The sequence below is a fragment of the Neofelis nebulosa genome, chromosome 12 (assembly GCF_028018385.1).
Source record: "Neofelis nebulosa isolate mNeoNeb1 chromosome 12, mNeoNeb1.pri, whole genome shotgun sequence".
In the NCBI taxonomy this organism is placed as follows: Eukaryota; Metazoa; Chordata; class Mammalia; order Carnivora; family Felidae; genus Neofelis; species Neofelis nebulosa.
The window spans coordinates 96759-112963 of NC_080793.1; the positions used below are offsets into that span (position 1 = coordinate 96759).

The following is a 16205-nucleotide window of genomic DNA, read 5'->3' on the forward strand; positions in this document are numbered from 1 at the left end:
TTCTACGAAATCTTTACAGACCAAGCAATCCTATGCTACTTAAACTATACCAGAAAAGGAAAAGAAGAAAACTTTCTTTTTATGAATCAGTAAGGGTTATGTCCTACAGACCGCTTTGGGTAAATTTTCCCCATAGAGTTCCCCTTAGTTTTATAATACCCTCACTTCAGGAAAACATATGTATCTCTCATTACAATGTTGTTGGGGTTTTTTTTGGCTGATGTTTATGTAGCAAAAATGTATACTTCCCCCAAACTCAACAGAACATTTTTTAAAAGTTTATTTATTTATTTTGCGAGAGAGACAGCATGAGTGGGGGGAGGGACAGAAAGAGAGGGAGAGAGAGAGAATCGCAAGCAGGCTCCACTCTCAGCACAGGACCCCACACAGGGCTTAATTTCATGACCACGAGATCACGATTGGAGCCAATATCAAGAGTGGGACACTTGACTGAAACACCCAGGTGCCTCTCAATACAACATTTTTAACAACAACAACAACAACAACAACAACAACAACAACAACAACAAATGTAGGGAAAAACTCTCAGGCAAGATTCCAAATTCAGTTGGTTGACTATTAGAATCATGTGTGAATGTTTTTGAAAAATGCAGTAAGTTTCAATAAAGGACGTGTCCAAAGCAATTGCTTGTTAACAGCTATTTTAACTGTGGTGATCAGGGAGGGAAAGCATTTTATGTCCTGATATGATAGTTGATACTTTTCAGTGTTTAACTATGCTTTCGTTATATTTTTAAAAATTTACTGAGGATTTTGAGTACAACCAACTGTAATACATTAAAATTTTTATAGGACATTATAATTTTCCCATTTAAAATAATAGGAAATTTAGGGGTGCCTGGATGGCTCAGTTGGTTGAGTGTCCAACTTCGGCTCAGGTCATGATCTCACAGCTTGTGAGTTCAAGCCCTGCGTCGGGCCCTGTGCTGACAGCTTGGAGCCTGGAGCCCGCTTTGCTTTCTGTGTCTCCCTCTCTCTCTACCCCTAACCCACTCACATTCTGTCTCTGTCTCTCTCAAAAATAAATAAACATTAAAAAATGTTTTTTTAATAAATAAAATTAAGTAATAGGAAATTTGAAACATTATAACATTTGACTTTCAGGGATGGATACATTAAGCATATTGTAACTATATAGTATTCATATCTAAACCTTACAATACTTAAAGATAAGATAGGAAAACTATAGAACACATCTCACTCTAAAATATGGAATATAATGATTTGTAAGAAATATATATTTGCTCTAAAATCTATTTCACAGATACATTTGGCCTTCCTCCAGTTTCTGAGAAACATTTCAGAGCCATAAAGGTGACATGGGTGTCCTGTTACTAATGAGGGTGACTTGTGGACTCCATCCAAGGGCTGGGACTTGTTGCCAGGAGGACTAACCACATGATTAAAGGGTTGGAACTTTCAGCCCCAACCCTGACTTCCAGGGAGGAAGTAGGGGATGGAGGTTGGACCAGCCAATGGTCAACGACTTAGGACTGCAACAAAGCCTGCATAAAACCCAAAGACTGGGTTTAGAGAGCCTCTGGATTGGTGAACAGGTAGGGATTGGGAAGAGTGGCGTGCCAATAAAGGGCATGGAAGCTCCACACCTTTTTCTCCAGACCTCACCACACATATTTCTTCATCTAGCTGTGGATTCTTATCCTGTTTCATATCCTTTAACAAGCTGGTAAACATAAGTGTTTCTCTGAGTTCTGTGTGCAAATTTAAAGAACTTAAGGAAAAGGTCATTGAAACCTCCAATCGCAGTTGGCAGGTCAGAAGCACAGGCGACGGCCTGAGGCTTCTGACTGGTGTCTGAAATGAGGGCTTGTAGATCTCAGTCTTGCAGGCTGAGCCCCTTAACCTGTGGAATCTGATGGTATCTACTGGTAGGTAGTATCAGAATTGAGACAAACTCTTGGACACCCTCCTGATGTCTGAGAATTGCTTGGTACCTGGGGACCCTCTTCATGCTGGACTTGGGTCTGGGAACGCTAAAAGAACTGGTGTCAGTAAAAAGTATCAATCCAAAAATCCTACATAAGATATTAACAGAATGTAACATCACATTTCAAAATATGTTAACTGGGGTACCTGGTTGGCTCAGTCAGTAAAGCATGTAACTCTTGATCTTGGGGTTGTGAGTTCAAGCCCCACATTGGGTGTAGAGATTACTTAAAAAATAAAAATCTTTTTAAAAAATGTTAACTAAGCGGGGTTTATTGTAAGATCACAAAGACAGTTCAATGGTAAAAAGTTCATTACTATAAATCTCCATATTTAAGGGGGGAAATGTATGATGTCTAGCATGCTAAAAAGGCATTCAACAAAATTCAACATCTATTCCAGACAAATACTTACTGAAATAGGAATTTATGAGTACTGTACCTTGATTTTACACACACACACACACACAGACACACACACACAGACACACACACACACACACACACACACACACCTCAAACCCAAATACAGGCAGAAACAAGGTAAGGGTACCCACTAAGTCCACTGTTATCTGATAGTGTATTTAGCCAATGCAATCACGCAAAAAATTAAAAAATTAGAAAAACAAACAATGAGAGGTCTAAGATTGGAAAGGAATAGTTAAAGCTGTATTTGTAGAAGTTTTGACAATGTACTTAGAAAGAAACCAGAGTCAGTGCTAAAAGTAACACGCAATTTGAGGGTTCAGAAAAGTAGGAAGATACAAAACTGACATTTAAAAAGCAGTAGCCCAGATTTCCACACCCAGTAGAGGCCAAGACAGAACCCAAACTAACCCTTGCACCATTAACAATCATAAATACTAGACATTAAGAGAATGAAAAGACAAGCCACAAACTGGGGGGAAATATTTGCAACCCAATTAAAAAGTGGGCAACAATGTCTGTTCTCAGACCACAATGGAATTAAACTAGAAGCCATAACAGAAGGATAACTGGAAGTCCCCCAAAGACATAGAAATTAAACAATACGCTTCTAAGTAATACATGGGTCAAAGAAGAAATCTCAAAAGACATTCAAAAATATTTTTAACTAGGGGCACATGGTTGGCTCAGTCAGTTAAGCATTGGACTTCAGCTCAGGTCATGATTTCGCAGTTCGTGAGTTCGAGCCCCACATGGGGCTGTCTGCTGTCAGCACGGAGCCTGCTTTGGATCCTCTATTTCCCTCTCTTCTGCCCCTTCCCCTCAAAAATAAATAAACATCAAATAAAAACATATATATATATTTTTTAACTAAATGAAAATGAAAACACAACTTACCAGTTTGTTGAATGCAGCAGCAATGCTTACAAGGAAATTTATAACACTGAATGCATATATTAGAAAAGGAAGATTTAAAATCAATAATCTAAGCTTCCACCTTAGGAAACAAAAAGAAAAAGCATGCTAAAAGTAAGCAGAAGAAAAGAAATAATAAGAATTAGAGCAGAAATCAATGAAACTAAAAAGAGAAAATTAATAAAGAATATCAACAAAACCAATGCAACTGTTTCTTTGAAAAGATCATTAAAATTGATAAGCCTCTATTTAGACTAACTAGGAAAAAAGAGGGAAAACACAAATTACTAATATAAGAAATGAAAGAAGGGACATCACGACTGCTCATGGACATGAAAAGGATGATAAAAGAATACTATGAACAACTCTTATGCCCACAAATTTGATAACCTGCATGTAATGGACCAATTCCTTGGAAAGACAAATCTCCTTGAAACTCACACAAGAAGAAATACACAACCTAAACAGGCTTCTGGGGCTCCTGGGTGGCTCAGTCGGGTAAGTGTCTGACTTCGGCTCAGTTCATGGCTCCTGAGTTCGAGCCCCACATTGGGCTCTGTGCTGACAGCTCAGAGCCTGGAGCCTGCTTCAGCTTCTGTGTCTCCCTCTCTCTCTGGCCCTCCCCATCTTGCACTCTGTCTCTCTGTCTCTCTGTCTCTCTCTCAAAAAAAAAAAATTTTTTTTTAATAAATAAATGAAAATAAAAATAAATAGGCTTCTATCTATTAAAGAGATTGATTCATAAATTAACTACCTTCCAAAACACAGAAAGCACCAGGCCCAGATGGGTTCACTGATGAATTCTACCAAACAATTAAGGAAGAAATTATACCAATCATCAACAATCTCTTTCAAAGGATAGAAGCAAAGGGAGTACTTCCTAACTCATTTTATGAGGTCAGCATTCCCCTAGTAACAAAACCAGACAAGGCATTACAAGAAAACTGGTTAGACCAATATCTCTCATGAACATACATGCAAAAATCCTCAACAAAATATTAGCAAATCAAATCCCCCCAAAAGTATAAAAATAATCATATACCATAACTAAATGGGAGAGCTGTGTCAGGTATTCAAGGCTGGTCCAACACTTGAAAATCATTGAATGTAATTCATCCCATCAACAGATTAAAAAGGAAAAGTCACTTGATCATATCAATAGATGCAGAAAAAGCATCTGACAAAATCTAACACCTACTCATTATAAAATCTCCCAGTGAACTAGGAATAGAGGGGAATTTCCTCAACTTGATAAATACTCTCCACAAAAAACCTACAGCTCACCTCATACTTAATGATGAGAGACTTGAAGTTTTCCCACTGAGATGAGGTACAAGGCAATGATGTCACCTCTCACCACTCCTTTTCAACATTGTGCTGGAAGTCCTACTAATGCACTAAGGCAAGGCAAGGAAACAAAACGTATATAGATTGGGAAGGAAGACATGAAACTGTCTTTGTTCACAGATGACATGATAATATATATGGAAAACCAAAAGAATCAACAACAACAACAACAACAAACTTCTGGAACTTAAAGTGATTTAAAGTTGCAGGATACAAGGTTAATACACAAAGGTCAATTGCTTTCCTATTTACCAACAATGAATGAGCAGGATTTGAAATTTAAAGCACAATATCATTAATAGAACTACCCTATGACCCAGCAATTGCACTAGTAGGGGTATTTCCAAAGGACACAAAATGCTGATTTGAAGGGGCACATGCACCCCAATATTTATAGCAGCATTATCAACAATAGCCAAATTATGAAAAGTGCCCAAATGTCCATCAACTGATGGACTAAAAAGACGTGGTATACATATACAATGGAATACTACTCAGTGATGAAAAAGAATGAAATCTTGCCATTTGCAACAACATGGATGGAACTGGAGAGTCTTATGCTAAGCAAAATAAGTCAGTCAGAGAAAGACAGATAATCACATTTCACTCATATGTGGAATTTGAGAAACTTAGATGCACATAGGGAAAGGGAAGCAAAAATAAGAAACAGAGAAGGAGACAAATCGTAAGACACTCTTAAATGCAGAGAACAAACTGAGGGCTGATGGGGGTTGGGAGGTTGGCAGGTGGAGTAAATGGGTGATGGGCATTTAAGGAGGACACTCATCAGGATGATCACTGGGTGTCATTTATAAGTGATGAATCACCGGGTTCTACTCCAGAAGCCAAGACTACACTGCCTGTTAACTAACTTGAGAATAATTAATTCATATTAGCTCCCCCCAAAATGAAATTCTTAAGTATAAATCTAACAGAGTATCTACAATATCTATACGTAGAAAACTGAAACTCTGATGAATAAAACCAAAGAACTACATAAGGATACAAATGTTCCATGTTCATGGATAGGAAGATTCAATATTGTCAAGGTGTCAGTTCTTAACAACCTGACCTATAGAGTCAATGCAATCCCAAGCAAAATCTCATCAAGTTATCTTATGGATATCAACAAACTGATTCCAAAGTTTACATGGAGAAGCAAGAGACCCACAATAGCCAACACTTCAATACAGAAGGAGAAGAACAAAGTTAGAGGTCTGACACTACCCAACTTCAAGACTCACCATAATATTACAGTGATCAAGACAGTGCTGTATTGGTAAAAAATAGACAAACAGGGCAAAAGAACAGAATACAGAGCTCAGAAATAGAATCAACTGATCTTTGACAAAGAAGCAAAGGTAATCAGTGGGGCAAAGATCACCTCTTCGAACAAATGGTGCTGGATGTCCACGTGCAAAAATGAATATAGATAGACATAATACCTTTCACACAAGTTAAGTCAAAACGGCTCACGGGCCTAAATGTGAAATGCATAAAACTCGTAGGGGATAACGCAGGAGAAAACCTAGACGACTCTGTTTCTGATGATCCTTTTTAGATGCAACACCAAATATATGATCCATGAGAAAAATAACATATCAGCTAGAATTAATAAATTCTGCTCTGTGAAAGATAACGTCAAGAGAACAAGATGAGCCACGGATGGGAAAAAATATTTGTAAAAAAACACATCTGATAAAAGAGTATTATCTGGGATATGCAAAGAACACCTAAAATTTGAAAATAAGAAAACCACCAGATTAAAAAATGGGTCAAAGATCTTGAGAGACACCTCACTGAAGAGGAAAAGACCGATAGCAAATAAGTATATGAAAACAATGTTCCACATCACACATCATTAGGAAAACGCAAACTTAAACAATTTGATACTATGACATACTTACTAGACTGGCCAAAATCTGGAACACTGACAATACCAACTGCTGACAAGGATGTGGAACAATAGGGCCCTCGTACGTTACTAGTGGAAATGCAAAATGGCATAAGCAGTCCAGCGGTTTCTTACAAAATGAAACACAGTCTTACCATATGATACAGCCATTACTCCCCTTGGTATTTACCCAAAGAAGTTGAAAACCAGTTCACACAAAATCTTGCACACATTTATAGCAGCTTTATTCATAATGGCCAACATTTGGAAGCAACCAAGATGTCCTTCAATAGGTACGTGGATAAATAAACTGCAGTATACCCAGACAATGGAATACTGTTCAGTGTTAAAAAGAAATGAGCTATTGAGCCACGAAAAGACATGGCAGGAACCTGAAATGCATATTGGTAAGTGAAAGAAGCCAATCTGAAAAGGCTATACACTGTATGATTCCAACGCGATGACATTCTGGAAAAGGCAAAACTACAGAGACGGTAAAAAAGATCCGGGGTTGCCGGGAGTTGGGGAAGAGGGGCTTGACAAAAGTCAGGTGGGAAGCCTGGGCCGATCCTCAAGTTTATCCAGAGAGACTCAGACCAGGGGGGTTGCTTTCCAGGAGTCTGGTAAGACAGACCCACTATTACCCATGGGAAGGGAAACCAGGGACAGGCCAGGGAAAGCATTCTCCCAAGGAAGCAAAAAGGAGGAGAGCTTAAGCAGCTGGAGCTGGCCATCTCCCATTGCCACACCTAGCACTGTGCACCGGTTCACAGGCCCCAGGTGAGAGCACGTGAGCAAGAGGTAACAGACACAGACATGTGTCTGTGTTTGTGGACACATCTGCAAATACAGGCAACACCAGGTGGTGGCAACTGGTCTACTCGAGACCTAAATCTTCATTTGGCCTTGCACGTCAGCTCTGCTTCTGTGGTATCTTCCCCTCCCCGTGGAACGTCTTCTCTGTCCTCGGCGCTCACGAGAGGTCTATGCACCTTCCACACAGTATGAGGGGACGGTATTTGTCCGTCTTGTCCCTACAAGGTGGAGTGGCCTGAAAACAGGAGCAGTATCTTGTCCACCCTGCACCCTCAGTTCCTGCTCTCATGGTCAGGCAGTCAGGCATGGAGTGGCTGCCCAATCAGGCTCACACTCACGTGTGAGTGAGTGAGTGAGTGAGTGAGGGGAAGAAAAAAGGGGCTGAGGCAAAGGCCTATGGGGATCTTAGTGCAGGGATCATAGGGCAAAATAAGTCGGTAGGAATACCAGCACCCCGACAACTTCCTCCTCCTCACCCACTAGTTCTCAGCCCCCATCAAGTCTGGGGACATGGTCCTTAGCAGCTTTCACACAACTATGAAGAGCTGTGACCATCCTGAGGTCTGCTCTCCTGATGAGACCGTAAGGCCCACAGTTCCACTCCCCCCCCGCTATCCCCAGCACTCTCACACCATGCCTGGCACTGAGCTGGTAACTTGCACATATTTTTGGAAGGGAGGAGAATAGAGTTTAAGTGGCATGTGATAGCAACAGTGCTCCTCTGGGGCACCGGAAACAAAGAGACATCAAGGCACAGATGCTGACCACAAAGGACTTTGTCTCGAGCTGGTGTAGACAGGCTCACACAGGCATGCTCTGTCCCCAAGCGGCTGCCATGGAGAGAGGGGGACGGGGGAGAGCAAACTGGGCCTGCATAAGGTGGGCCCTGCCCCGCTGATACGGGGAGATACTCACTGGGAACAACCGTGGTCTCCCCAGGAGGGCCGGTCAGCGTCACCGGGATATGCACAGTGGCACTCAGGTCCGAGGGTTGACTGCCCATCCGTGTGACATTCCGCTGATTGTCTGCATCTTCTGGCTGTTCCTCCACCTTCTGTAGGCAGGTGCTGGGCAGTGCATGTACAGGGCCCACACCCATCATCTCACTGGCCTCCAGGTCACAGCGTGGCTCCCTGCAACCAAGAATGCACATCAGACTCTGATGCAGCCCTAAACTCCTAGTCAGTCTGCAAAATCCAGCTCCTTATGCCCTGATGCAAATCAGATAAATCCCTGACCACTTCCTCTGCTACTCTGACATTTCATATGGCTTTCATCACTTTGTACATTTCTGTGTTTTCAGGTCTGAAAAGTAAAAATGGGGCCGACTCAACCTGTCTGTCCCTGGCACACGACCAGGCATGGCTGGCATCACACTATGTATATAAAAGGGAACTATGTGCAGAATGAAGAAGCCCAGAAGAGGGTGTTTCTCTAAGCTACTCCACCTGCGGCCCCTCCAGACCAAAGGCCCCACACAGAACTCTGCACTCAAAGACAGACTCTGGACCTGAGCAGGGGCTTCCAGCTGCCGGGCAGGCGCCCAAGAGTGCTGGCCTCAGCCTGGGGCCTCCTGTCACCCCAGCTTTCTCACAGACTCAGAGTCATGGCCTGTCTCTGCCAGGGAGCAGGCGAGCCAGCTGGTGTGGAGAGCTGGGAGGCCCTTTCTGTCATGGCCACCCAGCCTGGCCCTATTCCTTCCTACCACTCAGCCCCCAGTGGCCTCCTCGGGCCTCCCTCAGGCTCTCTCCAATCTTCCCAAGCCAACGTGTCCCAAACCAGTCCCAACGATTTCTTCCTACACCCTCTCTCTCCTGCGAGCCTTAGAATAACGGCGGACACGCACCAAGCAAACCTGATCCCCACGCGGTTTTAAGGATTTTACACGTCGCCCCAACAGGGCAGGGTTGTCCCCACCGCAGAGAGAGAGGCTGAGACGGAAGGCGGGACGGCCAACCTGAACAGGGACAGCCCCGCACCCCTGAACCCTGCGCCACCGGCACCCCCAGCCCCTCACCCCTCGGACAGGGCCCCACCTCCGCCACGCGCACTCCCTCACTTGGGCTGATGGTTCCGGAGCTCCTTCTCCTTGTCCCTGTCCTCGACCTCGCCCTCCTTCTCTGCGTCCTCGTGCGTGGGCAGCGCCTTGTGCCGGGCCCGGTGCCGCCGCGCCGGCTCCTCGCCGCTGCCGGCCTCCCGGGGGCCGGCCCGGGGGCCGCCGCGGTGGCGCGCTCGCCGCTCGCCCTTGGTCCCGGGCGCGGCGCCCTCCTTGCCCTGGTCGGGTGCGTGCCGGTGGGCGCGGTGGCGCCGGGGCTCCCGCTCGGCCGCCTCCTCCGGGGAGCCGCGCCGGTGGTGGCGCCGGCCGCCCTCGGGGCCCGGGCCGCGGCCGCGCTCGCTCCGGGCCTCCTTGCTGCGGCTGCGGTGCGGCCGCGCCCGCTCCTCCCGGGCCCCGGACTCCCCGCCCTCGGCCTTCGGGGCGTCCGCCCTGTCCTGCTCCGCCGCCGCCGCCGGGGCCGCTGCCGGGGCCTTGTCGCGGTGCCGGTGGTGCCTGCGGGGCGGGTCCGTGCCCTCGCCGGCCTCCGCGCCCTCGGGCCGGGCCTTGCCCCCCGCGGGGCCCCGCGGCCCGTCGCGGCCCAGCTCCACCACGAGCGGCCGGTCCAGGTGCGTCTTCATGTCCGGCCGCAGGTGGCGCGTGGTGGCGTAGCGCAGCCGCTCCTCGGGGTCCATCTCGCTGTACAGCGCCTCGCAGCTGGCCCGCAGGTTCTGCAGCCGCAGCTGGCTGGCCCGCTGCTCCCAGACCGAGCGTGCTTTGGCCGAGTTCTGCGGCCTGCTGTGGGGAGACCGGCAGTGAGCGTCTGCCCCGCCCCCCCACCTCTCTGCCTCGCAGGGGAAGCCACAGATGGTCGCAGCAATGGAGAGATGGCAGAGTGGACGCAGGGAGGAGGGGTGGCAGGAGCCCTCAAGACCCCTGGCAGTCGGTGCAGAGCAGGTGGGGGATACCCAGGGTAACAAGAATTCAGCGCTGCCCTCGCCCCATCCTGAGCCCAAAGACTGAGGGGGGGGGGGTCCCAGGTGGGGGCTCAAAGCCACCCTTGAGCAGGTGCACAGGGGCCCTTGGCCACGGTTTGCAGGGCAGTGGGAATGATAAGAACCAGTATGAGGTGGCAGACAGGCTTCCAGGGCAGGTGGGCTGCTGGCCAGGAAGACCAAAATGGGGAGAGGTGGGGGGCAGCGTCCAAATGGGGCAGGACTGAGGAAGAGGCAGGAGGCAGGGAGCCACCTGCAGCAGCCCTGAGGCACGGGCCTCGCTGAAGCATACAGCAGAGCTGCCCAGGGGCAGCTGGCCCTAACAGGAGCGAAGAGTAAAGCTGTGACTGCTCCCTGAGGTGGTCAGCCCCATCTGGGCAGCTGCCACTGGGCTCAGCGGCCATTTGCTCCCAGGAGCCCAGCACTCAGGTCGAGGGCTGGAGATGCTTCCTCCCATGGTCCTCAATGCCCTCCTTTCTCCTGGCTCCACAGGGAGCCCCCTTCATCCACCGGCACAGAGAGGAGCCCTCCAGCACCAGGAATGGCCTGTGCTCCAGACTCAGCCCCCAATGCACAGGCTACCAAAGGCCTCGACCACCCTCTAGCCTCACCCACATGGTTACATGTGGGGCTCCACAGCCCAGGGTACATGGGAAGCCCTTTGCATTCCGGGGTCTTTGCTGAATAAGGGTTCCAATGCAGGCGACTCCAGTCCCACCTCAGCCAAGCAGAAACCTCTGCTGAGGCCAGACTCTCCTCCTTCAGCCTCTGGAGGTTTCTGGACCCACCACGGTGGTGGTGGTGGCAGCCTAAGAACAATGCCGGCTGTGGAACCTATATTGTTCAAGGGCCACACTGTGCTACCGGCTGCAATGCCCACCTCATCCGACCCCCAAAACCACCTTTAGGAATTAGGTGCTGCTCTTGTCCCCATTTCACAGATGAAGACACTGAGCCTAGAGGCTGCGACTCACAGAGGGCCCCACGGTGAGCCACTGACGGAGCCAGGATCAGATGCATGCAAAGGCAACACAGAAAAAAAGGTATCTAAAGATGTGAGGCCTTGGCCAGGCCCCAAATGTACTGACACCACAGCCTAGAGTGACAGCCTGAGGGGCCCCAGGCCAACCCTGCCACCAGCTCCAGGGCTGACCCTGCTGACCTGCAAAGACAGAGGTGGCCGGGTGGGGGAAGCCCAGTCCCTGCAGCTGGCCTGCACAAAGCATATGATGCTTAACCCTGTCCCTTTGAAGTGAGGTCCGGGCTCCAGTGCGGGGAGCCATTTCCAGGGCAGTGCCTCAAAAGCGTGAAGGCAAAAGAGTACGCTGTCTGTGCCTCACCCGGGAGCCCATGTGGCAGACAGGCCAGGGCAACACAGGGGGGACAACTGTTAGCCTCTCTGGCCATCTGCTACCCCACAGCTTCAACTGCCACCCAGGCCCTGAGCTGCCTCCTCTGACACACCAAAGCCATGCGGCCCTACTCCTGGGGACGCCTTGCAACACAACCACCCTCTGTTTCTCTGGCTTCAGACTAAAGGCACGGGGGACCTACCCCATCCCAGGCTGGCACCGAAACAGAGGACCCAACTCTGAACAACGCTGAACCACGTGAAAGGGATGACAGCCTTGAGGGTCACTCCTCAGACATAAGAGCCCACGAGGGCTGAGACCACAGCAGCAGCAGGGTTAGTGTTAGACACAGCCCAAGACGGTGAGGGGCGGGGAGGTGAGTTCCGTCAGAACAGACAGGCAGTAGAGACAGTGGGAACAATGTTCCGACTCGGAGTGGCCGGGAGCTCCGGTGAGAATGAGCTTGTGATGACATGGCTGTGCCCTCAGGCCAACCCTGGGCTGCAGCTCCTCCTCTGCCAGCAACCAGCTAACCCGCTAGACTGGAGGGTGCCACGGGGCTGGCAGACTCTTCTCCTCTCCTAACTTCCCAGGGGAGCAAGACACTGAACACTTGTGTCACGTGGCCCCTCTGGGGCCCTGCTCCTGCTGGGTCTCTCTGCCTCTCTGGGCCCTAGTGCCGCCTGAAACTGTCTGCAACCACCTACCAGTGATGCTGCTGACTTCCTCTCTGGATGTGTCTCTGAGTCTGTGTGCCAGGCCTCTCCTCCCTGTTGGTGTCTGAGTCAGCCTGCACCCACCTGGCTGCTGCCCTGTCCTTGCTCAGTCTGGCCACCACTGGTCTCTCTGCACCTCTCCACCGACTTCACAAGTAGCAAGAACATGAGAGGGAGAGCCAGGCCAACCATCTGACACACAGGTGACAATGATCCAGGCAAAGCCCTTGTCTAAAAAGGCTCTTTGAGGAGTCACAGGGGGGAGTCGCTCCCCTGATGTCTCGACCCCAGCTTGCTGGTATAGCCCTATTCAGCCACACCTGCCCCAGGCACTGCAGATGCCTGTAGGACCCAAAAAGAAGCCTCACTGGTATGGCCCTGCTTTGAAGTCTCTGGGCTGAGAGAGCCAGTTACCCGCAGCCGCTGATAACGTGAAGCAGCCCTGACTGTGACACCATCAATACCTACGTGCACATTTTACTCCACCCTGCAAATCACTCATCCAGGACCCAGCTTTCTTACCCTGTGAGACATCAGGCCCCAACAGCCAGCAGCTCCAAGTGCTTGCGGGCAAGCTGAACCTGGCTCTGTGCTGGCTGAGTAGGGGGCAGGTGTCTCAGTGATGGCAAGGGCTCCCACAGCACCAGAACACAAAGCAGGCTCCCGGCTACCTACTGACTACACCCAGGCACTCCGGGGACTTCTCACCTGCAGGGGTTGGTCTGACCCTTGGGAGGAAGCCCCTGGGGACAAGCCTCCCAGGACAACTTCCCCCGCCAGACTGGCGTCACCTCCAGGAGGGCCACACTGAGGTTTCTATGGCTCTATCTCAGGCTCTGGCTGATCTAACATGAGACAGCAACTCTGATCTTGCTGGCACAACTTCCTAAGGGTCATAGATACACCCCCTCCCAAGTGAAAAAGGAGTGGGGAAGGAGGACCCCGTGAATGTCCTCTGTGAGTCCTAATGAACGCTCTCCGTCACGGGAACCGTAAGGAGACAGCACCCATTGGTGCCCAGCGGTGGTCACCTCAGGAGAAGCGAAGGTGCTGAAGACACCAGAGAGACAGCACATGGACAGACAGCAGACAAGACGACCAGGAGGGAGAGGAGAGGGGCCGAGCTCAGAGAGGCTGATGCCCGTGAACAGGACTCAGGGACGTCGGGAAGCATGCCCACTGTCCCCCGCCAGCTGCAGAAGGCTTTCCCGGAGCTGCCCCTGAAGCAAGTGATTTGAGGTGGAAAAGCAGTTAGGGGTGGAGGGAGGTGTTCGCATGTAGCTGTCACGAAGCCACAGACGGGGATCGTAGCAGAGCGACTCACGGTGAGTTTATGCTGGAGACAGATGAGCTGTGAGATGCAGCACCTCGCGTGTGCTTTACAAAACTGCACATGCAAAAGACAAAACAAACAAAAGTGAGAAAACCAGAGAGGGCTCTAAAGGACAAGAACATGTTTAAGCCACGTCAGGTCAGGGCGCAGGCTGCAGTGTAAATCTGGGCAGGAGGCCAGGGACGCTTCCATCAGAATGGGCACCAGCCGAGACCTCGGGGGAAAAGAGAAGTTGAGAAAGAAAGAGCATCCGGCAGAAAAGTGGCGCTAAGAAAGAACACAGCACACCCACCACGGCTGGAAGAAGAGAAGCCGGGGTCCTGCTGCCCATCCGCTACGGCCCAGCACACTAGGCCCCTAGAAGGGCAGCCGGCTTGGAGAGAGCCAGCACCACTTGTCCGAAGTTCCAAATGGCCCTCCCCTGCCTCTTGGTGTCCCACGCCCACGGGGCTGCGGTGGGATGACCTAGGCATTCGCCTTGCCTTCAAGATGGGAGCAAAGCCAGCCAGCACGGGACACCTGCCCTTTGCTGCTTCACCTGGGCCCTGCTGCCTGACCACCTGGCTCTGTCCCAGCCCACCTGACCCCATCGGCTCCCCAGGCTCTAAACCACATGCCTCCAGCTCACCACGACCCTTCCCAGGGGCTAACAGGCTACATGACCAACCCACTTCCTTTGGGTATAGCTCCAGCCATTTCCCAGGGACTTTCTGGAAGCTTTTCCAAAACCAACAGAGAGAAACCAAAGATCTCCACAATCATTCCCCTTTAAGGCAGTTCCCCAGGTGGCTTCCCAGCAACTCCTTCTCAAGGCCGAGTCTACACACATTTGTGAGGAGCCCAGAGCAACTCACTAGCCTGCAGGTCCTGGGCGCAAACGTGTGTGTGTGAGTGTGCAAATCAGTGTATGACTGAACGTGAGTGCGTGGATGGTGTGTGAGTACACGAGAGTGTGTGAATGAGTGTGGGGTTATGAGTGAGCATGTGTGTGTATGTGTGTGAACACGTGTGAGTGACCAACCAGGTGAGTATGAACACGTATGAGCACAAACAGGCATGACAGTGAGCGTCAGGGGGCTGTGACTCTGATGAGGTAAGTGAACTGTGTGAGTGAGTGTGTACACCAGCATTCAGAAGTCCAGGTGAGGAGAAGGGTGACAAAGTACAGAGAACCAGGAGGGCCATGTCACCCTTACCGTCCCTTCCCTCCCAGGGGCCTGAAGTGGCTGTCACCTGGGGCTGCAGCCCAACTCCAAGGGACAGGGACGCCCCTCTGAGGAGGCGTGGAACCCTCTCCCCTCAGGCTCTGTGTGAGGCTGCACAAGGCCCAGAGGAGCCTCTCAAACACCAAGGACATGAAGGGCCACCCAGCATCGAGGCGTCACAGAGAACATCTGGACCAGTCCTCCCCTTGCACAGACCACACGGCATGGCTGCAGGGAGTGTCACGGCGAGTGTCACTCGGGCGCTTCACTCTAACCCCACCCCAGCAGTGGAGAAGAAGCAGGCATTGCCCGTCTACCCAACACAACTCACCAGGAGAACAGAAACAGTTGGGAGGGGGGCCAGCGGACAGAGGACAGACAGACACCGGGGCTCTGAGCCACAGCTTCCAGGGCTCAGAGGTCTCCACACAAAGAGGAGAGCAGACATTCACACGCCCAGGAGTTCAGACCCTGCCCAGTGTGTGGGATCTTCAGTGATCACGTCAGACTGACCACCGTGTCCAGCAACAGCAGACCAGGACATGCTGCAGAGGATAGCAACCCAAAGCCACATCCCAGGAGAACCCGCGGGACCTACAGCCCAAGCAGGGGGACACACGTGCCTGGCTGACAAGCTGACACGGAGCTCAGGAACTGCTGTGGGGCAGAATACCTGTGCAACCCCAGGAATACCTGTGCAACCCCGCCTAGGAGAAAAGAAGCACCACAATGGAGATGGGGCCAGCAGCTGGTGTTACACCCTGGCCCGGGGTTACCAGTCTGCAACCTTGTTCTTACATAGCAGTATCCCCAGATGAGGACAGGGACAGAGGAAGAGCATCCAGACCTTTCTTGGTGGCCTGACATGCTCTGTGTGGTGGTGCTGAGGGCCCCGGCACTTGCCTCTCTGAGATCTTGGCCCTGATGGGAACGGGTGCCCTGCCACATGCCCCCAGGGAAGAGGCAGCTCTGACAGGCATCAGGCCCATGGGACAGCGCACTCACCTCCAGAGCGAGCAGAGAGGGCAAACGCTGAACTGAAACCCACAAGGCCCATGAAGAAGTCAAAGGCTCATCTACCACCCTTGCTGAAGCAGACCACCAGTAGCTCACAAAGCTCAGGAGAAGGGGCCGTCTGCCAGGTCACCACAACCTCCTCAAAGCCAGCCCAGGACCAAGCCGACCAAGTCACTGAACCAGCCAAACA

The 16205-nt window shown here is 50.4% G+C and overlaps 1 protein-coding gene across 8 annotated transcripts in view; it reads right to left on the reverse strand.

Moving 5' to 3' along the window:
* Nucleotides 1-16205, reverse strand: part of CACNA1B (calcium voltage-gated channel subunit alpha1 B) — a 188277-nt gene that overhangs the window by 79260 nt on the left and 92812 nt on the right. For 4 of the 8 annotated variants that reach the window (XM_058693364.1, XM_058693361.1, XM_058693362.1 and 1 more), the window contains exons 19-21: nucleotides 13785-13847; nucleotides 9425-10195; nucleotides 8281-8498 (exon numbers count right to left, since the gene is read on the reverse strand). In XM_058693364.1, the coding sequence (XP_058549347.1) occupies nucleotides 8281-8498; nucleotides 9425-10195; nucleotides 13785-13847 (1052 nt within the window). The remainder of the gene's footprint in view (nucleotides 1-8280; nucleotides 8499-9424; nucleotides 10196-13784; nucleotides 13848-16205) is intronic. The other 4 variants (XM_058693367.1, XM_058693366.1, XM_058693363.1 and 1 more) reach the window with 3 other exon arrangements.